This window comes from Candoia aspera, chromosome 1 (genome assembly GCF_035149785.1).
Source record: "Candoia aspera isolate rCanAsp1 chromosome 1, rCanAsp1.hap2, whole genome shotgun sequence".
Classification (NCBI taxonomy): domain Eukaryota; kingdom Metazoa; phylum Chordata; class Lepidosauria; order Squamata; family Boidae; genus Candoia; species Candoia aspera.
Window position 1 is genome coordinate 320,441,487 of NC_086153.1, and position 27,367 is coordinate 320,468,853.

The 27,367-nt window shown below is 38.7% G+C and overlaps 2 protein-coding genes across 2 annotated transcripts in view; both read right to left on the reverse strand.

The window, feature by feature from the left end:
* The window catches only part of JKAMP (JNK1/MAPK8 associated membrane protein), a 288,079-nt gene that overhangs the window by 22,684 nt on the left and 238,028 nt on the right, over positions 1–27,367 (reverse strand). The window lies entirely within an intron of this gene.
* LRRC9 (leucine rich repeat containing 9) overlaps positions 1–27,367 on the reverse strand; it is a 64,138-nt gene that overhangs the window by 15,680 nt on the left and 21,091 nt on the right. Inside the window, exons 12-25 of the mRNA XM_063293951.1 lie at positions 27,114–27,228; positions 24,383–24,556; positions 21,616–21,743; positions 18,975–19,187; positions 16,388–16,507; positions 13,596–13,787; positions 11,630–11,755; positions 10,810–10,941; positions 9,938–10,115; positions 8,314–8,534; positions 7,170–7,292; positions 5,811–5,941; positions 4,421–4,529; positions 1,949–2,088 (exon numbers count right to left, since the gene is read on the reverse strand). Coding sequence (XP_063150021.1) covers positions 1,949–2,088; positions 4,421–4,529; positions 5,811–5,941; positions 7,170–7,292; positions 8,314–8,534; positions 9,938–10,115; positions 10,810–10,941; positions 11,630–11,755; positions 13,596–13,787; positions 16,388–16,507; positions 18,975–19,187; positions 21,616–21,743; positions 24,383–24,556; positions 27,114–27,228 — 2,102 coding nt within the window. The remainder of the gene's footprint in view (positions 1–1,948; positions 2,089–4,420; positions 4,530–5,810; positions 5,942–7,169; positions 7,293–8,313; positions 8,535–9,937; positions 10,116–10,809; positions 10,942–11,629; positions 11,756–13,595; positions 13,788–16,387; positions 16,508–18,974; positions 19,188–21,615; positions 21,744–24,382; positions 24,557–27,113; positions 27,229–27,367) is intronic.

A 27,367-nucleotide genomic window follows, 5' to 3' on the forward strand; every position in this document is an offset into this window, starting at 1 on the left:
TGTGCAGTGCACTATAGGCTAGGGTTTCTAACTATTGTGGTTTAGGTACAGGGAACTGAGTTCTTAACAAAACAAGAACAATTGGGAATGTAGGAGCAGCATCCAGAGCTAGCCTCTCTCCCATATTTAAATCTTAAGCGTTTCACTCCATTGTCATGAATCTCAACACCTTATGACATAGCCAATTTCTCTTGGCTGAGATGACCAAGCAGTTGGTTGATGCTCTGATGTGTTCTGTTGATTCATACCCTAAATACTGCTGTTCATATTATTCTGGACCTTCTCCATTTCACTCCTACCTTTTTTTAGTCTCACATTGACATCTTTATGAAAGATGCCAGTATAAATAGCTGGTGTTGACATCATGTCCTGGAAATTAGCACATCCAGTAATTTGAAAGACCTGCAATGACTCATGTAATGACCTACAATGATATTACTGGGCCCGGGTCGATTGGTTCTCCCACTTAACTAGAACAGCCACATCACAACTGAGAGTCTTTTCTTACCTAGCCTGGCTCTTTGGAATCAATGCCCACTGCAATTATATCAGCCCTTCAAGGTAGGTCAAACTAGGAACCCAAAGTCATGTAGGTCAGTACTACTTTTATTGTAAAGCTATAGTAACAGAATCTTGCAAGTCTGAAGGTGTTTCCCCCCTCCCTCCCTCCCTTTATGTTCATGAGAACTAGGTAGGGTTTTGTCTGAGACATTTACTCTGGTTACATTCCTGCCCTGGACTCAATTCTCTCTTATGTGACTGTTGTCTTGGTAGTGGCCTTCCTCCTGTCCCTCAAGGCCATTCCCTCTTCCCTCTACAATTATGCTTGGAGTATGAGCATAAAAAAGGAGTAAAGCTGATTTTCTTAGGACCCCATTAATTTGCTTCTAAAAAATCTTACCTTTTAATTCGAAAGTGCAGGTGCTGGAGTTATTTATATGCCATGGGTCTTTTAGTTTAGAGACTCCTTATTCTTTACTGTGATAGTATAATGTACTGCAGCAAGTTATAATATTGTATGATCCTGTACTTGTAGTGCACTTAATTATTACCACATGCTAAAAATTAAATAAAATTACTACTACTGCTACTACTCCCCATTTCATCAACAGATCATTGACCGAAAAGGTATTCAAGTATCTACAGCTAATGACAATTTTCAGGCTCTTCTCCAGGCAAACAGACTGCAGGTAAAGACAAACATAAAACAGAAACAGGAATCACAGCAAATTCTTCGTTAGAAATGTGATCCACATACCAGTGAACTAAATACTGGCTTGGGTTCACACTTACTCCTCTCCTCATGGTTCAAGTAGGAGTCTACTTGTTAATGCTTTGTTTAAACATTAAACAATACATTAAACATTGTTTGCCATGACTTTTAATGTATTTATCAATTATCAATTAATTCAAAAAGAAATCAATGAGATGTAGTAGTGAGGTGTCAAGCCAGTACTAGGGCAAACAATTGCAGCACCCTTCCAACCATGCAACTTTAAGTCAATCACTAATTCTCAAACGTTACCTACTTCACAGAGGTGCCTGTGAGGATAAAACAGTGGGTGGCTTGAACTTGAAATGCCTGATTCTGAGTTTGAAACAGCTATTTCACACTCAAAACAGACTGCTTCAATTAATGGGAAGTGTTTTGAGCTTAAAACAGCTTTTGCACACTGCTTATGCATTACCCAGACCTCCTTAGAGAAAGTATGTAAAGTAAAATACACACTACTACTCCAGATGTAGGTGGGATTGAAGGAGTGTTCATGGGGGACCAGTTAACTAATTTTATGCTCAGCAATTTCCTGCTACAAACTCACAACATGATTTTTCTCCCAGAGTTGACCCTAGGGGGGAAATGTTTTATTTGGAGACTGGTTTGTTAGGGTTCAATTCTCTCCAAGCACACTGCCCATTTTTTTTTGTTGCTGATATTAAGACTGTGTACCTGCTGCCTTTGGAAGCCCCTTGCTGTCCATATCCACTGGACACCACTTTCTGATATAGCAACTGTCTGTTTGTTAAGTGACTTGAAGGCTTTTGTCTGGGGAGGATCGACTCAATGTGATTGTAATTGAGGCAGAGAACCTGCATGAAAAATAGAATTGTAGTCATCAAGTGAATCCTGCTCAGTTTAGATAATCAGCAGTAGGGCTAATAACTAACTACTGTATATGGAGCCTTAGAGTACAAAAGCGAATTAGGATGACTCACATTTCTGCCCTGATTAGTCTTGCAGTGGCTGTCTCAAAAACACCCTTCCCCAATTAACATGCTAGATGGGAATGGCAGGAGTTGCAACCTACCTAATCTAAAGGGAGAGAAAGCTACTGCAGAACTTGGAGGCCACAACTATATTTATCTGTTAGTGGCAAAGGATCCTCACAGTACCAATGTAAACATGCATCAGTTACTAACTAGTATGTGTGAGAAAAGGCAACAATTTCATTACACAAGGGGAGACATGGGAAAAGAGAGCACTCAATCGGTGTAGGTGGGTGTATACATTCTCTATTAGCCTTGAGCTTGCTCAATGACTGTCAACTATTTATAATGGCTACTGTTCCAGAATTACAATAAAGATTTAGTTCTTAGCCATCATGTCTAAATCTCTTGAGAGTTTTAGCCTAGTTTATTACTGCCCTGGGAAACCTGATAGTTTTTAATGTTCAGATAACAAAACACTTTACAATCGTTATAGAATTCCATTTTACAATCCTTCTCAGGATGATCGGTATTATGTTTTATAGATGACAGAAGTGGCACAAACACATGCCTACCAGAGTGTGTCTCTGTAACAGACAGATCAGGTTGTGGGACTGTATCCCCACCATACACAGCTTGGACTATCACATGGGTTACATCCCCTACTCCAGAAAGCCTCAAGGACTCGTTAAGGATAGGACAGTTTTATTGCTGAAGAGAATGAGGGATGGTCCTGTGAAAGGTGCTTGTAGGAGAGTTCACTTGAGAACTCAAAATTAAAACACGCTATTTTCACTGTAGAGGAACAGAACCTAAGTGAAATAAAAGAAATGAAATGTGTGTATCTGTGGCCTACGACAGGTATTTGTGACAGGTATTTGTGGATCTGGTAAACAATAATAAGAACAATATATTGCATTTTATTTTCAATTTTTTTATCAGTTCCAATGTATGTGGATATCATACTTTAGTAGATGTTTTGTGTTCTTACTATTTAGAAAACCTTTCCCACATAGTTGGGCATTCTGGCATTTTAGGCAAATTAACACAGCACGCTACACCTTCTAGAAGGAACAGCTACAACCGACACCATTTTCAGAGGTATCCATTTATTTTCTATGTCTTTAGTAAAATGATGTGTGAGGCAAAGTTATGGATAACATGAAAAGATTACATGTTTTTTGTGCCATTTTGGTTGATCTCAATAAAGGTTTTACCCGACTATCAGTTTTGGATTTTTTGCATAAACACACCCCACTGTGATAGCCTTTTCTACAATATGCTATCAACAATCCATCTTTCTGGTATCTATTATTTTGGAAAGATTGTCTTAGCTACTGTATAGTGTTATCTGAATTATTCAAATTATTGTGCATTCTCTCTTCAGTGTTGGAATTTCTGCAAATTGTACTAACTCTGAAAAAAGACACTTAGCTGAAAATAGGAGACATTTTCATATACATAACTTGGTTGAAATCTTTAAAACTCTAATAATGAATATTATTATACCAATATTGGTTGTGAGAGGAATTAGGATGTTAGAACTTAACAGATATAGACTTTTAGGAATTAAAAGTCACTTGTCACTGTGATGTTTAGAGTATTCAGTTTGAAATTTCTCAGCCTGATTTAGATGTGAATATATTTCACATCGGGATGCAGAAAAAGAAACTGATGGCAATTCTCTCTTCTCAGTTCTAACATCATAAATGATCTGCTCAAGTAAAAGCCTTCTAAAGATGCAGAGATACTCTCATAGTGGAAGGCATACTTTGGACCCAAAAGTAGCCTGTTGTTTAGCATTGCCAGTAGTGTATAAACCACCCAGTACAGTGATATTAAATTCATGCACATCTAGACGATGTCTCTCATTGCTAGGATCAAAACTCTGTACAGACAATTGAATGGTCTATGCAGACTAACAACTTAGATAAGAGCCTGCTCCTGAGTCTACCTGCAGTTCCCTCTCCCTCTCCCTTCTCTCTAGAGGAAGCTTGAAGCAAGTACTGTGAATATGTCCATGTATTCCCAGGATTTTTTGTGGCATTTAATTGTAAATATTTCTTTTGATAGACAATATTGCTGAAAATCAATAAATAAGGTAATAGATAAGCTGTAAGAAGAAATAGTCATTGTAACAGTAGTATGAAGAGGCCCTAACATATCTCACAATCAGTACTGTAAGAATAACTACTGTGCATGATAGGAAGCTCACCTTGACATTAGGTAGGAAGATCAAACCACTGAAAGAGGTAAGATTATTGTTCTGTAAATTCACACTGGTGATGTTTTTAAAATGGTCTGCTGGCACAAGATCCACCATTCTGAGTCATACAAAAAGGACATTTAGGGGAAAGAGGTGGTAAATTAAACATGATGCTTTTTTCCTGAGGCAGACTTTAGAGGAGCACATACATAAACTTTTATTTTCTTTTTTTGCAGATCTAATGCATTAGGATTATAGGAAACACCTTCTGCCATTGTAATTATTTGTTCATCCAATCAAACACTGGAAGAAGTGTTGCAGAGTCCCAGGAAGATCACATTAGCATAGCTGTTCAGCTGGAGATTTTAGAATCTCCTGCATGCAAAGCATGTACTCTGAGCATCTAATAATAATTTCTCCTCTTTCTGAAGCACCAGGTGGGGATTTTTAAATGGGATTTCAATGCATAGCAAGAAAATGATTAATTTTTCTTTGAAGTGCAATCCTTCCTAAAAATCCCTATCGTTCTGATCACCCAGTGCTATTAGCTATCCTGATTCCAATCCCTACTGGTACATGAACGGAAAGAGATTTCCCCAAGTTCCCAACCTTTGGTGGAGAGAATCTAATTAGATGGACCAATGAACTGATACGTCTAAGAGCAGCTTTCTAAGTTCATACAGCTGCCCAGGGTTATTAGTCCTAATAAGGACCTGCATGTTCAAAAAAAGTGCTTCTGACTGCATCAAATGTTAGCCCAACAGAGTGGGCTATCTCCCCCATCATGCCTTGCTAGTAGTCTTCAATGGGGCAAACAGAATACTAAATAAACACTTTCAAACTCCTCCAGAGAATTTAGAGCAGACCTGGCTTCAAGGTAATTACAACTCAGAGGAAATAATCCATGCTCTACTACTTTTCACAGCAGTCTATTTATTCACAATGATTCTGCTGCTTTCGGTGGATGTGACTTTTAGGCAGCAGCATCAAGGGGTCAAGAGAGGAGGAAAGATAGGGATTCAGCTCTTGTTTCTCCAACTTCTTCCAAAAAATAACACAGCCTAGAGGAGTTGGTTAGCAGAATTGTTTTCCTGGGAACTTTCAGGTACTGTTGCACAAATAATTTTTAAGAGATAGTAGAACAAGTAAGTATTAGGAGTAAGTTCACATCTCAGCTCAATCTTAACATATGATTGAGGCGTGTGCCTATTTTTCAGCCTAATCTACCTCACAGGCTAAAATGGGGTTAGGAAGAAGAGAACCACCCATGCTTCCTTACTTTCCTGGGGGATAGCAGGATAAAAATGTAATAATAAACATAAAAAACAGGAACTCTGATGATATAGAAAGATGAATCACCATTAAGTTATTTCCACTTTAGTATCTGAAAACAACTCACCTGATCATAGAGGCCGTCCAGTTTAGTTCTTGCATTTTGCTGAAGTTTGAATGGCCCAGTCTTTCTGCCACCATATCAGCATTAAGTTTGCCCCCAAACTGATCTTTAGCACTTTCTACTTCAGTTGCTTCCTATATTAACAGCATTTAAAATTGTAAGCTGAAAATATATGTAGCATTAAATGTGGTTGAATGACCACCCCCAAGGAGTGATAATCAATGGCTTCACTTCAGGTGGAGGGAAATATTTATTGGAGTACTATGCCATTAGGCTGTTGTGGGCTTTGCGCTGTTCAAGATTTTTATCAGTGACTTGAATAAGGCAGTTAAGGAGATGCTCTTCAAAACTGGAATGGTTACCAACATGATTCACGTAACTCTCCATAGTTTTTGTCTGTTCTAGCTTCTGTTACACTCATTTAGCCCTTCACACACTGACTTCTCTTCTATAAACTTCTCACTTATCTCTTTTTCAGAATCTCATCAACTCCATTCAACATTCATTTCTTGTAGGCCCTGTAGGCCCATTCAGTGTTGCTTCATTTATTTGTTATGCAATTCAATCATCTTCATTCTCTTTATATGATTGTATCACCTCAACGTATTTTCTTCATTCTGGTTATTCACTTTTGTATTGAAACCACTTTCAAGGTACACAAATTTATCTACTTGTTCAGGGATTTTTTGCCATCTATACATAACTAGCAATCATTTACTTCATTTCCCTGACAAGAGCAAAAGTACAGTATTTTTTCAAATCCATAGCTCTCATTGTATCACCCAATCTAACATTTCCTGCAAATTATTCCGGCTTTCAGCCAGCATCATCTGCAAACAAAAACACAGGTAAATTTATGTTCCCAAATGTGACAGCAGCAGCATCCTCCAGACTGGGCAGCAATTTAGCCCAATGGAAAGAAATCTGAGGAAAAGCATTTCAAATCATTCAAAGAAATTCAGTCTTAATTAAGTGACTATAAATGAAGCTAGGAAATTCTTCTTACAGATTTCAAGATTCTATACAGTATTTACTCTAGACTAGCATTAAATATATCTTTCTGAAATCTGTGTATTCTTACTTCCTCGATCTTGCCCTGCTACATGGGCTTGACACCAACCAACGTACCTCTAATATCACTGCAAGCCATTTACTTGTCCATAAATATATAATTCAACCAAGGAAACATCATACATCCTCATCTTACTCCCTGCTCTATAATGAAGCGTTCCCATTGATTTCAACGTGTATTTTAGTTCCATTATAAAATGTTATTACTACTTGTAAGATAATATATATTTCTTCCTTCCTTCCCGTTCTCCCCCCTCTTCCCCCCTTTCAGACTAGGCATTTGAAACTCACCACAGCAACACCATCCAAGGCTTTCAGAGAAGGAATATGAAAAATGACAAAAAGGCGGTAGTTTTCTTGCTTCCAAACAATCAGATTTCCATAAAAGTCCAGTATAGCCAGATTGTTTAGCCCCTAGGAAGCAAGTAAATCAACTAAATTAAATATGCAATTAAAGAAAAGGGAGAATTGTGAGATAATTTTAATTTTAATTTATTTATTCGATTTCTATAGCTGCCCATCTCAACAAGTGACTCTTGGTAATGCTTTCAAGGTGGATTATAAAACATGAAAATGTAATAAGGATCACGGTTTATGGTATAGGAGTTTATATGCAAGTTATCTGGAATTCTCATACATTTTTATGCCTCAAAACATCTTAAGGACATACATGTTTTAAAATATGGTTAATATCTCCTTGGCATCTACACAGATCATAGCTGTGGGATCTAGGGAGCAATCTGCATTCCTAGGAAAAACACTGAATCCTGATGAGAATTCTTCCTCTACAGACAGAGACATGGTTCATTACCACATGTTTATTATCACAGTGGAAACCACTGCTGCCATCTACTATTAGTGCTCTGATAATAATTAAAAGGGGTTAAGAAATGAATACTGAAGCATATTGGGAGATGCTTTGGAATTGCTGGATACAAATATTACTTATTCTACCAACATATCTCCATGAAGAGCTGAAGTTGATGTCCTTAATTTTTTCTTTTTTGGTTAATGGGTGAGAAAATGTAAAAAGAAAAATGTAAACAGAAAAAATGGATGGAAAAGAAAAAAATCACCTTGTATCCCAGTAAGTATAAGGCTGGAATGATTTAGATTTTGAAGCAAGTATGACACATCAAATTCACATTTAATGAACTATAACTGCTCAGGCCATAATTTTTCATTAGATGAACAGGACTTTATTTTCCTTAGCTCACAACTCCATTAGGCAATATCAGCCTTCTGTACTCTAATGCACTCTTAGATGGGTTGGGGCTACTATTTTCCTAATTCTCAATCAGCATGCTGCCCCCAAATTCTGCTTTTTTAATGCATATGTAGGATGCCAGGTAAGAATAAGCTATGCAGCACACCAGCATGATTTTTGTTCATGGTTTAAAGGGACAAAATCTTCACTTTAACATACAAATGTTACCTTTAATTGATATATTTCTTGATTCGAGGACACATAGTTGTTGCTTATGTAGAGTTCAATGAGTGCATAGGCCTTTTGTAAACCTACTAGTGATGTGATCCGGTTGTTTTCAAGAGAGAGGTAATGGAGGTGCGACAGGTTATCAAAAACATTTCTCTCCAGGCTGGTGAGGTGATTGTTGTTGGCACTCAGTCGCATGAGTTTGGAAAGTTTTGAAATGCCTGGGGAAAGGAAAAGAGCAGCCCTTCTGAAGGACAGGAAACAGCAAGAGAAAAGCATCACAGCTGGTAGAGAACAGATAAACAAGGAATTATGTTGGTCCACAACGTCAGTTCATCTACTCTGCTGCTCCAGGTCAACTAATATCCCAAAACAAATGTTTATAGTCTACTTGTATTTACAGGCTATGTGTGCATCCAAACACCTTTAAGTTGCCTATGTATTAAAAACATACAAATGTTCTCTCATACACACACACACACACACAGATTAAAACAAGGAGCTGAGAATATCTCAGCAAAATAAAATGCAATAATGAAACCAATAAAAAAGAATCAGGCAATGAAACTAATTTAAGACCAAAATGTCAGACAGAATAGGGCATTACTAACAGATCCCAGCTGCCCCCCCGGCATTCCCTCTACCTCTTCCTCCCTCTCTTTCTACCTCCTCTGTATATGAGATGAATGTGTATTCATGGGAAAACATGTGTATGAGAGAACAGATCCATTTTTTTCCTCAGACGTTCCTTAGTTAATTTTAAGTATGCAAATCAAGTGAGGTGTAAGAGGATGGTAACCACTATAAGCATATATGTCTTACAATTTAATAGTTTAATTTTAATTTGCTATGTATTTAAACATCTTTTTATGCTCCTATGCCCCCTCTTGCAGAGCAGCCCCTGGTATGCCACTCAGGAACTGCCACTTTAACCCTAATTGAATGAAAGTTGTAAGTTCTGTTCTGGTGGCAGAACACTTCATCATCTCTGTGCAGCCACTGAAAAGATTCTGTGTCCTGCATATAAAGTTTGTGACAGATTTCTTCCTTGCTCCAGATTAGTATGATTCTCTCACATTGGCAAGATTCAAATAAGAAGAGTAGGAGCCTATCTCAAGTTTCATGTGAAGGAAGAAGAATAAAATAAACTGTTTAGATAACTAGATTGGTTGAAAATTATAGAGTAAGATTACATGATGATAGACAGGTTCACGTGGAGTCAAGTCTTGCACAGCTTTAAAGTTCTGAATTGTTTTTGGAAATATTTAAATTGCCACTGTGGGTTAAATAGCAATAAATTATTATGATTCATACATAGTCCTCCAAAGGCAAAGTGTTGCTACATTTCACACCAGCTTAAGTAGCTGGATACTGCTTTTCAAAACAGAACCATTTACAGCATGCTTCAGATGCCACCCGCCCTCCACTTCTTAAAGATATCCTATAGTCCAAATAAGAAATGCATGCAGCAGTGCTATAGGTGTCTTTTCAAAGAAAGGGAAACACTGACATATAAACTGCAGCTGTGAAAAAGTCTTCAGGCAAAAGCCATCTAGAAGCAAAGTCTGGTCTATGTATATCCCCAAAGTACAGCTATACAGAAGTGAAAACAGAAATATATTACCTTGAAGGTTTACAATGCAGTTTCCATCTAATGTGAGTTCCTCCAGATTAAGGCAATGATCTAGACCTTCTATTTTAGTAAGATTGTTGTTGCCAAATGATGCCCATCGCAAATTCACTAATTGTTCTAACCCACTGATTTTGCAGAGATGCTGGCCATCCAGGTCTAATACAGTAATCTGTTTGGGGGAAAAGAGCCACACACAACTCCCTCTGTTACAAACATTAAGCAACTATAATATAAGGAGAAATAAAGGGGGTGGTGGGGCTTTGGGAGTGTTGGATGGTATAGGCATATCCCCTTCCCTCTGATCACTAGCCAGCCTCCACTGCAGCTATTCTCTCCCAATCTGCCTTCTTCACTGGTTCCTTTCATCTCCCCCTCCTCCTATTTTTGACACCAACTTCTCTCTGGGCTTCCAACAGTTAGAGGATAGCAGAGCAGGAAACAGCCAGTGTAATATAACCATTCAAATGTTGGGCATTGGCTGAGGAAGACCCTGGGTTAGTTGATTATTTTCAGCCTAATATACCTCACAAGGCTATCGTGAGAATAAAAATGGAGAATGGAAAGTAACAAACATGCACTTTGCTGGAACTTTTGGGAGGGAGCAAGTGTGGGATATATGTGTATTAAACAAACAAAATTACAATAAAGAAGCAAATGTGCAAATTACAATAAAGAAGCAAAAGTGAACATAAGAGCAAAAGATGTGGCATCCTGCAAAAAGATGATGGTGTGAATGTAAAATTCTTCCAAGTAATGGAAATTGGGGAAGAGGGACAGGAGGGATTGGAATATTAACAATTGTAATGAAAATGAAAAGTGAGGCATTGTATAGTGAGTTTCCACTTCCCCTCCCCACCCCTTACACTGGAATGCCAGTTGTTCTGAAATACATCCACTTTGTTCTTGCTTATCTGACTCAAGATTTTGGCATAAGGCAGAATGCTAAGGACACGCAGCTTCTCGTGATCTGTCCAAGAATACGCTACCAGAGACATCTGGAGAATAAAAACAATCAGATTAAATGGTATATTAAATTTAAAATGAAAGCATATTTTGCACATTCTAATTACAAGATTATGCAATTTTGTATTTTCCTTTGGCTTTTTGGGGGGGGGGGGATTAAAGCAGATTCAATACATACACCACTAACCCTGCCTTCAGTTCTATCTGTGAAGTGGAATAAAACTCTCCACCAATGAACGCCATTGCCCTTTATCTCGAAGGGTCATTGCTGCATTCTACAGTAAAGTAGCTCACAGTTTTCAGATAATACAAATGGTGGTCCTACGTACAGACTCTAAAATGCGTAATTATCTGAAATGGGTTATTATTTTGTGCATAATTGATTCCAAAAATGAATACCCATGAAGTAATAATATTCCTAAAAAAAATTGCACAATGTTGAAGTGCAAAGTAATGTGAGCAAATAACTCTGGGTGAGCAACAAAATTACATAATATGAGATACAAACATATTCTTTCACTGAGAAAAGTATGCCAATTAACTGCTACTCCATCAAAATAAAGCTCAGGGCACATTACGTTTTCTAGGATATAGTAAAAAACCCTGCATTTCTAAAAATAGCAATGACAATGATACACTTAAAAATAGATTTCAAATTGCCAATAATGTATAGCTGATCGATGTAAAAGTATCATTTTAAGAAACGAAGAACCATCAAACCTGGGTGATTCTGGAGTCTGTTATAAATTGAATAGCAGCTGCTGACTCGTCCTCAGTAATCAAAATTCCATCAAGGTGTGTCAGAACTCTCAACTGACCAATCACACTCAGGCGCACGGAGGCTGGCTTCGGGAGAAGGAAAACAGGGAATGGGATGATGCTGCTCTAATTTCAAACTATTCAGTGACCACCTCTGCCAGGAGTAATCAGCTCCAAGCTACCTCCATAGCCTGCTTCTCTTCCCTTCTTCCTCCCTACTGCTCTCTGCCCTTCCCTACATCAAAATCTTTCAAAGTCTTCCCTATCAACTCCCATACTGTTTCATCTTTATTTTGATTTCAGGTTGCAGTTCTTATCTTCTTCTAGATCACACTACTTTGAATGCCTCTTTGGCAGTTTTATTAGAAAAACAACTTCTGGAACTACACGTTTAAAATTTTTCAGCCTTCAGAAGAGGTGGATGAAGCTGAAACCTTCACAGCTACAGTGTTATGGAATGTGTCTCTGAAGGGCAGGGTGATGTGGATTTCGGCGGTGTCGCTGGTTCTCAGGAAGGAGGGATCACATTCCAAGGAGGTGGTGTCATGAGTGAGGATGGCGAGCAGGGGGCTCCCATCGAGACTGTCAAGCGCATGCGTAGCACTGAGGAATTGGGCAGCCATTCAAAGAGACACAGATTGGGACCGCCTTAACCCTTGGGGGTTATATGGCTGAGTTTTTCCCACGCTTCTTCGGTTTGTTAGGATTCCTGTTATGTACAAGCAATAAAACATTAGAGACCAGTTCCTTGTCACAGCGTGGCTCCTGGCTGTTAGGACAGGTGGTAAGAGGAGGCACAGTCCAAGAAGCAATGGTGGGAAAACAAAGAGGTTCAGAATAGTCCCGCCCTAGAGCTCTCCCAGGTTGTTTCCCCTTAGGTTAGGTAGTGTCAGGGAAAATGGAGAAGAAACCATGCTGAGTCTGAAATGCAACCCTAGTTCACTTTGTTTCTACCATACACAGCATCTCTGATCTAAAAGGAAGAACACCCTTGGAAATCTAGGGTGGGGCTAGTCTCTCTTCCTCGCCCCCCCTCTCTCCAAGCTGGGAACGCTTATCAGCTGGAATGCGCTCTCTTCTCCCCCATCACATGACCCCCCCCTCCTCAGGAACACATTCCATCACAGGTAGAGCAGCTTTAGTCTGGCAAGATTCTGTCTACACGGTGTGAGCAAACAAAGAACTGAAGTTTGAATGGACTGATTCTTCGTTGTTCTTGGGCTGGGCCTGACATACAGGCTTGATGCACCTATTTTAATTGTACATTTATTTAAACAGGACAAAACTCGTGCAGCTTAAAATTACCAACGAAAGGATAGAGGGCTTCATGTGTCCTGTAATCTGGTCACACCTGCATTTCATGGTGGAAACAGATAACACCACAAGCTGGACCAACTCAGGCTTCTTTTTAAAGAGCTGTATGTTGCCTTGCTTGCTAGGGTGCAAATCCTCTGCTTTGTGGTCATGCATTGGATGTTCCCAATTGCAGAAGACTTTTTAAGACAATTGTGCTAATACTTCTAGAATAACAGACAGTAGAACCAGAAATGATTGTACTTGTGACAATACGTTATCTTCTGGGACCAGGGAAGCGATCTTCTGTGTTGCGGCCCTTGTCCTCTCAAACAGCAGCCGCCCTGAGATATGCGCAGCTCTAATCCTTCAATTGTTCCAGAAGGTTCTTAAGACCTGGCTCTGTTCCCAGACTTGGGGTTAGGGTGTTTGTGGAGCCCCTGTGAATTTTTTTTTTGTGGGGAAGTGTTATTATGTGCTTTTGTCTATGCAGTCATGTTTCTTTAAATTATTTTTTAAAACACTGTAAGCCACCCAGCCTTTTTGGAATTGGGTGGCCTTGAAATCCAATAAATAAATACTAATCAGAGCAGACTTACATGTAACATAACAACTGCAGCTGACTGAAATGTACCTTATGCCATGGATTATGCCTGATATCCAAGCTGAGCACCATCGGTGTATGTTTACGTAAGACACTGATTTCTTCCCCTGTCTTTTTCAGCTGATTCCAGCTCAAGTCCAAATACTTCAGTTTGTTTAATCCTCTAATGCCTTCAAGGGTTATGACATGGTTATGGCTGGCATCAAAATATTCCAGGTTGGGCTATATGCAATATTCAGAGAAGATGGTGAATTTAACTTTGTGTCATGAACAAATGTAAGTTTCCATCTCTTTTATTTCCTTCTCTTCCTGTCACCTCTTCCCTCACCTCTTCCATTCTGCACTTTTCTTTCCTTCCCAGTGTTGCTACCCTTTCTTTTAGCCCATCTCCATCATGATTTTTTATCCTTCTTTCCTGCTATTTCTACTACAAGAATAGAGAGGAATGTTATTTACATATAATGTATTTTTTCTGTGATACAATGGTTGGCATGTGCAGATGGGTAGCAATTAATTTTGTAAATTAGCTATCTTACTTTACTGGCAATTAATTTTAATAACTAGTTATTTATTCAGTTAAGAGGTTGTAGGAAAGTGTCAAGTGAAGTATATTTAGTCTGGAGAAAAGGAGACTGGTGGGAGACAGAACAACTATATTTAAGTATGTGAAGGACAGTCACATAAAAGATAGGGCAGAGTTGTTCCAGAAAACAGGACAATGGGTATAAATTAGAAGGAAGTAGATTGCAAGTGGACATCAGAACAAAATTTCTAACAATAAAAACTGATCAGCAATGGAATTGACTGTCTTCAGGAAGGGTTTTTTTTTGGGGGGGGTGCCAGTTTTTGACTCCTGGTGACTGCCAGGACTAATCCCTGCAGTTATCTTGGCAAGGTTTTTGGAAGTGGTTTTCCATTGCCTCCATCCTAGGGCAGACAGAGAATGACTGGCCCAAGGTCACCCAGCTGGCTTCGTGCCTAAGGTGGGACTAGAATTCATGGTCTCCCAGTGTCTAGCCTGATGCCTTAACCACTATGCCTATCTGGCTCTCATCTTCAAAATTACTGGATTCTTTTTGCTAGAGGTGTTTAAACAGAGGTGGGATAGCCATCTGTCAGGATGCTACAGAAATGGATTCCTGAACTAAATAGGGAATAGGACTAGATAATCTCCATGGTCCCTACCAACCCTTAAATTTTATGATTCTGTGATTTATTATTTTTGTTCTGGTCCTACCCCTCCTTTTTTTGGAAGTATGCTTTCTTGCATGTATATATGCAGACAGACATATATGCTTATGCATATATGCAATGTCCCAGGTCTCTTAAGAAATCTATAATGCTGGGAAAGATGAAGGAAAGAGAAGGAGAGGATGACCAGCAATCAGGTGGCTGGACTTGATTACAGCACTGGTGGGTGCACCATGGAAGCTCTGAAGAACCAAGCTCTGATCACCTCGGAGAAAGTCTATCCATGCAGTCACTAAATGTCAACACTGACTTGATAGTACATAATCAAAAATATGCATTATAAGTATGTCACATGCACTCATTTACTGAGTGGTGGGAGAGAAATCTCCAAGATTGGATTTATATGGAATTGATACCTAGTTTGACAAGGAGGAGTAGCTGGGTATTATATAAGATTTGTCTGTGTTTGTAATTTATTTTGTCTATTCATCCTTTTTTGATGGAACAGTTTTAAATTTAGCATTGTCTTTCTTTCAGGTATATACATACTTTGTGGAACTGTCTTGTTTTTCTGCATGGGTTTTGCCATCAAGAATGTTTAGCATTGCTCAATTTTTATAGCCAGATGCAGTAAATGGATACTGGTTTCTTGACTTTTACAGCTGAAGACAACATTAAAGGCATCAATTGCCTCTATAAGCCTATCAGACCTAGGGTTCATGCATTCTCCACTCTTTTCCAGCATGACTGAAAGGGCTCAGCTGCTATTACTTTTGACCACAGAGTACTTTGTTATCCAAACTCATAGTTAATTCTTAAAAACCCAATTTCAATCTGCTGCTCATGAAGTTGCTTGTTGCTACCAACTTTATTGATTCTGGATGACTCAGATTTGGATAAGGTTATTCTAAATAGAAGTGGAAGCAGAAATTGCCGCCCAGAGTCACTAGTTTGAAATGGACGGCAATATAAATCGAATAAGTAAATAAATAAATTTCTGATCTCTCAAGCGACACGGGAAGATGAGGCGCTAAATCAGTGTTGCAGGCTAACTTATTATGAATGAGCTATGCTGGGAATTGTTATAAAAGGATTACTACAATTTATACTGGAACCAGAATACCGCATTTTTACTGCAGGCCTCCAGAAAACTGTAAGAGCCTTTAAAATGAAAGGAAACTTTCACCAGACTGAGCTACTGCAGTGTTCGGCGTGCAGCTCAAGACATATGAAGGCTATAGAAACAAATGCTGGCCCTTAAAGCAAAAGCAACTTTTGGCTAGATTTGTTTTAGGTACGTTGTAGATAATTATATTACTTGAACCAAACACCATATCCTTATCCCAGTTTGGGAGCATATTCTAGAATACCACTCAGCAAAAGCAATTTTTCTTACCCAGAGGTCACTCGCAAATACATGAAATCATGTTGCTCTTTTATCCTCAGAAGAATTTTGTGGTAAGATAAGCAAAAAACATTCCTTGGTGCTGCCACCACCTTTCATTCTCATTTCCCCTCCCCCAAATTATTGAAATGCCCCCATCATTTTGTCCTCCAGAATACAGGCATTTACCTGAGCCTTAAATTTACTTTTTATGAAGCAAAAAAAAAAAAAAAAGTATTTCTCTTACCAAGTGGTAAACATCATCTAAACAAGTGAATTCATTAAAACTGACAATAAGCTTGCGAAGTCCAGTGAGTCTGGAGATGTCTCGGAGTTTGCTAAGCCGGTTTCCATGTAGATTCAGAACCTGTATAAGTAGAAAACTGGGAATTGCTTACTGATTTTTTTAGTATTTATGGGATGTTGGTTGAGTGCTGTGCAAAGCTTTCAGAGTCACATTGTCTGAAAATCAGGGCACAGCTGTTTTGAAAGTTTCCCCAGGAGACTGCACATCTGTGCATGCAACACACATGCAGACAGCTGGGGAAAGCCTTCAAAACAGCTATGCTCTGGAGGATGCAGCTGCTTTAATGCTTCAGGAATAGTGTTTTCCTCATACCAAAACACTTTACAATCCCTCCCTTTCAACTGTTTGCATAGCCATAATGATGATCAACTACTGAAGAATTATGATTCATTAAATATCTCTCCCATCTCTTAAAATTGTTTAGATATCATACGTTAAAAAAAGTGCTGTCCCTCATTTCAACATTTGAAATGATTTGAAATGAAATGATAATCATCACTCAACCCCTACAATTTAAATGACCAAAGCCAGGCCCGCAACTAGGGTCTGTGTCACCCAGGGCAAACATGGATTTTGTGCCCATTTTGGTGCTCCCCCAGCACTCATTTTGGCACCCCAACCAGCGTGGCGCCCAGGGCACATGCCCTGCTTGCCTGCCCCCCCCCCCCGTTGCAGACCTGACCAAAGCTACTATCGGGGTTAAAGTCCAGATCACATAATATAGGTAGGAAGACAGATTTACTTGAACCAATTCTACCTGTCATGAGTAAGGATGGCGAGCAGGGGGCTCCCATCCAGACTGTTAAGCGCATGCGTAGCACTGAGGAATTGGGCAGCCATTCAAAGAGACACAGATCGGGACCGCCTTAACCTTTGGGGTTTATATGTCTGGGTTTTTCCCACGCTTCTTCAGTTTGTTAGGATTCCTGTTATGTACAACCAATAAAATATTAGAGACCAGTTCCTTGTCTCAGCGTGTTTCCTGGCTGTTAGGACATCAATCCTAACAAACTCCTACTCCCATCGAAAGAGGGAGGAACAAGAAATTAAGGAGAGACATTTGGAAATGTCTTCAGAAAATCAAGAAATGCTGCTCGCCATCCTTACTCATGACACTACCTTTATGCTTGTCCCAGATTCTTAATAAAGAGTGTTTTGCCTTTATTACATAGTTTCTGAACATGATGTAATAAAAAAAAGTTTGAAGTCTTAAAAAACAATTCTTCAATCTTCCAATTTTTTGTGATTTATGACACACTGAAGACAATAATAAGTTTGAGGTTGGGAAAACACATTCCTCTTCTTAGTAATTCATCCTTGTATTGCAAATCTTCCAAGTGGGTGGAATGAACTAAACAATCCCTTTTCCATGCAGCTCTTTCCTCCATATGTTTTTCTGTTAGTCAAGATCACTTCTGATACTGAAGCTCCAATCATTAGTAAAATGTAGAGAACAGTAGTTTAGGAGGTAAGATCTGGTCACTGAGATGGGAGTTCTCCAGATCTCATTCTATTTCCCAAAAAGTCTGGTCTCTTCTATTGGTGGGCCAGAACTACACAATCCATATCACGCTGTTGAAAAATATCTCAGCTGCTGCTACTGTAATATTTGTTTGTTTGATTGATTGATTGATATGGCTGCCCAATTTGTAAGAGCGACTCTGAGCAATTTACAATTTGAAGAAACATTAAAATAAGGAATTAAAAATACAATGCAATACAATACACCATCAGAGAATAAAAAACAGGATAATGAAGTAACAAAAATAACAATAATAATAGAAGGCAACAGACCAACCAACACATATCTTGAACAAGGATTTTACATTGTACATGGGTTCATCCCATGGTCTAGCCCAATGCTCAGGGAAAGAACCAGGTCTTTACGGCCTTGTGGAAGGACAGAAGAGTCAGGGGCATCCAGACCTCAGGGGAAATGATGTTCTATAGGGTGGGCACTGCAACAGGAAAACCATACTCCATGGGTCCCACTAGGTGACATTGTTTCCTGGAAGGCACCCAAACATGCCTACTCTGCCAGATCTTATGGGATCAGCAGAGACAGGCAATATTGCATGAAATTAATCTATTATATTATTTTCTTGTGAGACTGTGGACCTTTCCCCCCTTGTATCCAAACATGACACAAATATATTTATTCTGAGAAATCCCCATGACATTTCCTTCATCTTATCCCCAGACCCTAAATGAGATAGACTTAAACCATCCTTAGTTGTACTGATGTTAAAGAAGCATCTTCTCTATATTCCTTCCAAAGGCATCTCAAAATGTTGTAAAGTCAGTCTTTCCCACCTACTACCTTGGAGAGAACTCAGGTGATGGGCAGTGACTGGGAACAGAAGCAATACAGACAAGATAAGGAGAAGCAACAGGGACAGCAAATTTAATGTCAATACTGTATGCTTTTCTGCCAATTCAGGGTAGTGGATAACCTTCAGCTCAGCAGTGGGGAAAGGCAGAATCTAATTTTCATTCTGTAACAAGGCACATGAAAGAAGCTACTCACAACAATCTGACTATAAATGTTGGCCTTTGAGACTGCCAACACAGTTCTTTCATCCAAGCAAATAATTTTGGGCTTAGCCTTAATTATTGGCTCCATGTTTAAAACTTCATCATCACGTTGCAGATCCCGAGAAAACACAAAGCCTGCTGAATTTCGCCTTCCATCCTCCCCGGTCACATTGCTGAGTGAGGAGAACAAAGCCTCCACTTTGACCTGCACAAAAGACCAGAAAAGTTTTTTCTTTCTCAGTAATTAAAACAACAGAGACGCAACAAACATATTGCAAGACAATATTTGATGGAAGCAAAACTTGTACTCTCAAAATGAATTGTTTCCACATTAGACTAGGAACTAAACAAAACAAAAAAAAAGCTCAGAACCGTGAACACATTTGGATATTCCTTTACTGTACTTCTATTATTATGGAATATATATTGCAAGGGGTCAAAAGAATGTATTTCCTTCCTTCTCCAAGGAATGAAGGTACATCAACATAAGGTAAAGGTAAAGGTTTCCCTTGACGTAAAGTCCAGTCGAATCCGACTCTAGGGGGCGGTGCTCATCTCCGTTTCTAAGCCTTAGAGCCGGCGTTGTCATAGACACTTCCGGGTCATGTGGCCAGCATGACGACACGGAACGCCGTTACCTTCCCACCAAAGCGGTACTTATTGATCTACTCACATTTGCATGTTTTCGAACTGCTAGGTGAGCAGGAGCTGGGACTAGCAACGGGAGCTCACCCTGCCGCGCGGTTTCGAACCGCCGACCTTCCAATCGGCAGCTCAGCGGTTTAACCCGCAGCGCCACCGCGTCCGCCACCGCGTCCCACATCAACATAGTCATACAATATTTCTGTAAATATTTGCAACTAAATCAAAGACAGTCTTGGGGCACTTCAGAGAGGAATTCATTTGTACGGGTGTACATTTTCATGCAGTCCCTTTTACCATAAAATGCATGGATTATTAACCTGAGAATGTATGTAATTATACATGTGTATGTACATACACATACTTCCTCACTCAGGACATACCCTATACATTTTGAAAAGTGGACTGTAGTCAACAGAATGTTATTCCACAATAAACATTTAATTTTTAAGGTACAAGACGACTGTAATTTGTCACAGTAAGGTTCAGTTCCTCTTGCAATAGATTAGTCTGTCTCAGCACACAGTTTAGAAATCTATGGTTACTACACTCTGAAAGTTATTTAGAAGGGAGAATTAGTAGTGCAGGATTAATTCTGGAATTACAAATTCCAGATTACAAATTGCTCCTCTTCCCAATAGCAAGAAACATTGTTGGCTGATGTGAACACAATGGCTGCATTCACACAACACACAGGTTTATTCAGTAATCAGATTAAGCCTGTTGTGCAAATGCAATGAACATTATTAATGTTATTAATTTGTCAATATCCTCCCAGCACTTTCCTCTTTAGTCTCAATTTAGCAGAGTGTTAGTGCTAATGTTCATCACAGTTAAAAATGATCCCCTTTAATAGGATTCTAAACTGATAGCTCAAAACAGGTTTTAGCTTCAGAGTTAAAGGAACCACCCCTAACCTTAATCTGGTTACAATGAGCATAGCTGTACAAGTTGCATTTATCTTTATTTCTTTATTATTTATCTCCATCTTTCTGCTCTACTAGGGGAGGTACAGTGATCTCCAAGAAGAAATGTTCATGTTTAAGGCTGGCTCTGGTTTTATAAAATAGGGCTAACAAGGAACCTATTGAATCTATCCTAGTTCAATCTGTATTTTTAATGTAATCTCTTTTTATCCAAATTCTTTTTTTTATTTGCCAAAAGGCAACTAACAAAATTAAAAGAGCAAATTTTAACAGATGATAATCCATACTCAATGGGTATTCCAGAGGAAATCTAATAAAAGCCTTGCTGGATTAAACCAAGGGAGCATCTAGTCCAACAATCTTGTACGCTTGGCTTTTAAAAGTTCTTGTTTCTCTTTATTTTTGTCTCTTTATCATTTCCCAACTACAACCAGTAGGTTCCAAATACTCTATAAATGAAACCAAGCATCAGCAGGGCCCTTTAAACTTCATTTTCTCACAAAAGGGACTCAGGCCACCTTTTAAGTTATAACCATATATTAAAAAACAACTTCTCTTTTGATATTTATTTGACTTAATTAGTTTGGGTTGGAAAGATAAGAGATAAATTAAGAGAAGAAATCAAACAAACAGTAATGTTTTCATACTAGAGAAAGAATAGTGTCACTAAAAGATGCTGGAAGGCGAATCATATCCTTTGACATGCAACTTTATTTTTGTGTTTTGAAATCTTTCTCAAAGAAAGTTTGTAAGGTTCTTAAGTGTTATAATAAAATTGCAATACAAAACCTACGAATACTGATGACAGAAAGGTATTCATTCTGTAATCAGTTGTTTCTGGCATTTATCACTTCCATCTTTCTGAATAATCTACTGTCTGCCTGCAGCCTGGAAACTAATTCTTTATTAAATTAAGGAAATTTTCTCCAGCATCAAGGTGAGGGTCTCTGGAAGAAAACTCTCTATTTTATTTGACTACATATCACTGCAGAATCAGAGTTAATCTAATTAATTCTACAAGAGAAATCATAATTAGTAAACTGCTAGCTAATAGGCAGTCTGTACCTGTGTGATGTACTCAAATTCAATGATGTACTCTGGCAAAACAAGCTTGTCATCAAACACAAACCATTCACACTGTCGGAGGCTACAGTCACAATTCTTGTATTCCACGGAAGAACATGGTTCAGAAGCTAAAGAAAAGGACACAATATTGGTTCTCTTGTTTGATTTTACTTTTATACAGACAATGTAACTTAGAACAGGGATAGTGGGAATATCTTTACTAGAGTTCCAAGATCCCCCAGACAGAAACTTGTGGCTGGGAGAGGTAATCAATGACATACAGGCAAAATTAAGAAACTGAGTGCATCGGATGCGTCCCGAGCCTAACAACTTGTTTCAAAATTTTGAAGCCCACCATACAAGAGGTGAGCTAAGAAATTCTTTAATGACATACTTAGTCCCACTTTCCCCCAGGATTCCAAATGACTTCTTGGTGCTCATTCAAGGTATCTTACTGCCAGAGTAAAACATGAAATCACCCTGCCATGACAGAACCAATACTTGAAAAAAAATCTTGGTGAATGATTTCCATATTAAAGCCTGCTTCCATCTCTTGTCTTAAATGCTGCCAAACAGTACGCCACTCTGGGACTGTTTAGCCTGGCATCCTCTTTCATAACTATGACCAGACTGCAGGACACTGAAGACTGGGCTGAAAATATATTGTAAATGTATTTATTGTAAACTGCCCAGAGTCCCCCTTTTCGGAGGGAGATGGGCAGTGATAGAAATTTGAATGAACAAATGAATGAATGAATGAATGAACAAATAAATAAATAAATACATGCTTTTTGGTGTCTCAGTTTGAATTCAGCATGCTTATGTGTGATTAGAATGCCATCTGGTGGTTATTCACATCTTACTTTCTTTTTAGGGTGGAAGAGAAGTTACTGTCTTTTCAAATCTTTGGGGAAATTTGCGGTGCTATTCTCATATTCTTTTAATAATATATTTTTAGCCACGAAGTATAGAAACTGGCAAAACGTGGGGCACTTATGCTACTACTGAGAGAACTGGAAAGTCCCAGAAACTATTATACAATGTTGATTCCACTGTCAAGTTCTCCAACTCAGAAATAATAATGATTTCTAAGACTTTATATACCTGGATGCCTATCATTTTACCAGAGCTGTGATTTGAAGCACTCTGGTTCTTTAGAGCTACTTTATACTTCCAGCATGAAAAGCCAGGCAAGTATATTAAAAACCTGGTGGCTGCATATCTAGTCAAAAAAGTATGCAAATGTTCACATATACTTCTAATGTTTGCATTTTTCTACGTATTTTCACTGTGTGCACTTTTGCATTCGATTTTTACAATGAAAAACCTACAGCATTTTTCATTTCAATTCCAGTGAAAAGCAATCTCCCTTCTGTGCCTTTTCCCCCCACAATATGTACAGTATACTCCTCACAATACTTACATCATTTATTTAAAACATTTGTATAGCCGCCCATCATAAAACCAAACTCTGGTCAGCTTACAAACTGATAATAAAGGTAATATGTACAGCTAAACATATACAGGAAAAACAGAAAAACCTGGCACCGCAACCAGATATCTCTGATGCAACCCATCACATTCTCCTCCCACTATGACCTTACCCTGTCCCAGTGCCTGTGGGAAGAGCCAGATCTTGAGTGCTCTCCAGAGGTTAAAAGGGTGGGGCCTGTTGGATCTCCAGGGGGAGGGTTTTCCACAGGGCAGGGGATACAACAGAAAAGGCACATTTCCAAGGACCCACTTACTTACACATCTTTGTGATTTTTCTCCATTATCATTATACAGTACTGCAAACGTCTGAAAAGTAAATTTTAGTATGCATATAGATTTAGGGCTCTTCTGTTGGATAGTCCGAAATCAGTTCAGTCATACAAAATATTTCAAGTGACTTTTTTCTGTTCATACCTCCTGCTGGTCCTGGACTTTTTACTTCAATCGTGATGATGCTGAATCATGCAAACCAGAAGCCAAATTACATGGCAGGGAACAGTAAGTAAGAGAAGCCTTTTTAGGGATCTGATATATCTGAATGCTGCAATAATTATACTCATTCAGAATACAATTTTCTAAACTTGATATAATTCATTCCAGTCATGCTGAATTCAGAGACATTGAATACTAGTCACTAGAGATTTTAATAAACCTAAAACTGCATAATTATCAAATCTATCTTAGTAGGCCTAAGAATAAGGACTAGAAACATGAGGAGGATTTGACAGTTAAGATTCTTAATTCTTAACGTTTAGTACAGAGCGAGCAAGGGTTTTTCACTTGGAAGAGCTTGGCTATTAATATAAACAGATAATTAGAATATACAAATCTTTTTGTGTTGGAGAGGTTTTCAGAAATGACATGGGTGCCTTAAGCCTTATCAGCTTGATTCTTAGGACAAAATCAGGGCTTTTAAGGGCTGCAATAGGTTTGCATAAAATCATATGTAAATTATATGAAAAGAAAGATAAAAATCCAGCACTATACCACATATTATTTCTCTCATTTGCAGCTAAAATATGACTTTCTGATATTACTCCTCAGCTTTGTCTGGGTTTGCATTCAACACACATGCACAACCATCACAGAAATATTTGCAAATCGTAATTTGCCTCTTGAAATGCCTTCTGACCTTACTGATGAGCTTACTTATTAAATGCTGGATTAGCAGAGAGAGATACTGTACATCAATCACGTTTGTTATTAATTCTCAATATCAAAACTTCTTGAGGAAGATATAGAGATGGAACTTCAGCTGGAGCCACGAACTCACATTTGGCTTTGTCTGGTTCCACAGTCCCGTTGGTGGATGTATAAGTGCTGTTTTGAGATGATCTGCGAGGTTTGTATACAGAATTGAACCCAGGATAGCAGGCTGGGGTGACTGGATCTGGGTCGAGGGCTTGAGCACTGTGCCCGAGAAAGACTTTTGCAATTATGAGTTTCCCTGAGAAATGAATAAAGTGTTTTATTTATGAACTCAATCAATTGGAATTCTAATGGAGAGTTCCAGACAAGTAGAATGAACTCATCAAACCACATAATAAAAAAGTGTCTAAAAACTTCCTGCTCCCTACCTCAGTCAAAATGTTATTAATGGTTAACATATCTTTGAACATTAATAATGTGTGAAATGGTAAGCTATGCAGCACAATATCCAGTGTTGCCAAAACAACCACAACTCAGATTTCTAACTTGGACAGAGATCAATATGGATTTTCAAAAGAACAGAGTTAATTGGAATACATAAGGCCATAAATGAGTACTCACCTTGCTAAACCCATTCATAAATTATTGCCTAATATATGCAATAATAATAGATTCAGCAATTATGAATAATAATAATAATAATAATAATAATAATAATAATAATAATTCAGCAATAAATTCTTGCTGAATCCATCTACCCTCTGTTTGGGGGTATTTATAGATTTACAATCACTCTATATCATAGATGCATAAGCCTAGGAGCCACATATGAGTCTAAAACCTTGGAAGTTGCCCTTGAACACCTCCAAAAACTATAGTCAGTTTTCACAGTAAAGTGGCAAAAGCTGAAAATTATTAAATACATGGGGACTCATGCTTTTCTTTAATTTTAATAGCATTGAACTGAATATAGTTCACTTTTCTTCTGTTGCCATCTATTTCCTTGCCCTGTCTTTGCCTACATTTTGGGAATGTGGGCACAGACAGATCACCCAAAACCTAGCACAGCCCCAGAACCAAAGAATTACACATCTTGTCTGCAGGGCTACTCAGCTACATGACTCCTGAAATATGAATTGCATTCTGCTTAGACACCATGCAAGGCAGATGAGTTTGTTCTTAAAGAAAACCTTTTCGAAAAGTTCACATCCCATTGTGTAACGTTACTTTATGTTCTTGCTTGATCTTTCTTCCTCTCTTTGTCTTACTACAGCCATCCCTTGTAGATTTTTGCCTTAGCTCTGATGAAACCACATCAGTTTTATTTATTTATTTAAACAATTTATATGGCTGCCTGCCTCAAAAAATTGATTCCAGGAGGTGTACAAAAGTTAAAAACAGCAACAATGAAACCATAACCATGATGCTGAGACCACACACACAATCCAATTACAAAAGACAACATTAACCAGCATTAGCCAGCAGAGCTTATTGAATCATCTGGCCCAAATGCCTGGGGGAATTATATTCAGCTCTGGCCATCTGAACTTTAAGAAGGATATGCAAGAACTAGAAAAATGCCTAAAAAAGGGAGGGGGGGGCAATTGAAATGTATTACTACGCTAGAGCAACAATTGGGGTTCTTCAGTTTAAAATAAGGGAAAGAAGAAAAAAATCCCTCTTTCCCTATGTTAGAATTTGAGGTCATTCACTGAAACTAAATGCAGGGAGATTCAGGATTCACAGAGGGAAGTTCTTTTTTTACATAGTTAAACTGTGGGATTAACTACCAGCAGTCGTGCTAATGGCAGCCAAATTGGATGGTCTTAAAAGGGGACTGAACCGGTTCATGGAGGATCAATGGCTGCCATACAGATGGTCCTTTGTTAACGCCCACTCATTCAGCAACCATTTGAACTTGTGATGGCACTGAACAAGTGGTACTTATGATCAGTCCTCAAAGTTCTGGCCATCACAGTGCCCACGCAGTCACATGATCATGATTTGTGACCTTTGCTGCTGGCTTCCCACAAGCAAAGTCAATGGGGAAGCCAGCAAAAAGTCAGAAGTCATGAGCACGTGAGGTCCTTCCTTAATGACCTGCAGTGGTTCGCTTAATGACAGTAACTGGGAACTGCCCGAACTGCTGCCGCTAAGCAGCGCAGTCACGTGACATTGTGCTTTATGATTGCATTGCTTAGCAACAGAAATTCCAGTTCCAATTACCATCATTAAGCGAGGACTACCTGTATTAATGGTGGTTTACTATCTCCTGAAGCACAGCTGCCATGCTTTCAATATTAATTGCTAGGAAGTAACACTGGAAAGGGGGTGTCACCCATCAGTTCAGACTTATGACCTTCCCACATGCATCTAGATGGCCACTGTGTGTTACAGATACCTTGACCTGATCAATGGGACTCTTCTTATTTAAGTCATTTATTATTAGATTTATATCCCATCTTTATTTTGTACAACTCCAGGTGGTGTAAATAATGCTACCGCCTCCCATTTTCCCCACAACAACAACCCCATCAGCTGAGAGAAGGTGACTGGCCTAAAGTCACCCAGCAGGCTCTCATGTCTAACAGAAGTCTAGAACTCACAGTCTCCTAGTTTGTAGTCTAGCACATTAACCACTACAACAAACTGGCTCTCTTATGTTATTAGGCTGTAACCTTTCACTGGAAGAATAAGTGCCCACTGGCTGCTCCACCAGTATCGAAGTCTGTGTACCACTTGCACTGATCAACTGAATCTATGCTGGGTCTTGCTTTTATTTATTTATTTAGTTAGTTTAAATAAATGACTATAAAACTACATTTAAATCCATATAGCAACTTCTTTAACATTACCATATCTGAATGACTCCTCAAAATCTCCTTTACTTTGGGATTGTTTTTGCAGGTATTCAATTCTTGGATGTTCACAGATACTTAGACAGTTTGAGAGTAGAAGGACTCCATGTTCCTAAAATAACAAAATAAAACCAAAAACCCTACAGCCCACAAGTCTAATCAGTGTCACTTCCTCACAAAGCTCTCTCTAAATATTTAATTAATTGTTTTGAAATTAGCAAGTACATGAGCATGTGGAACAGATAAGCAAG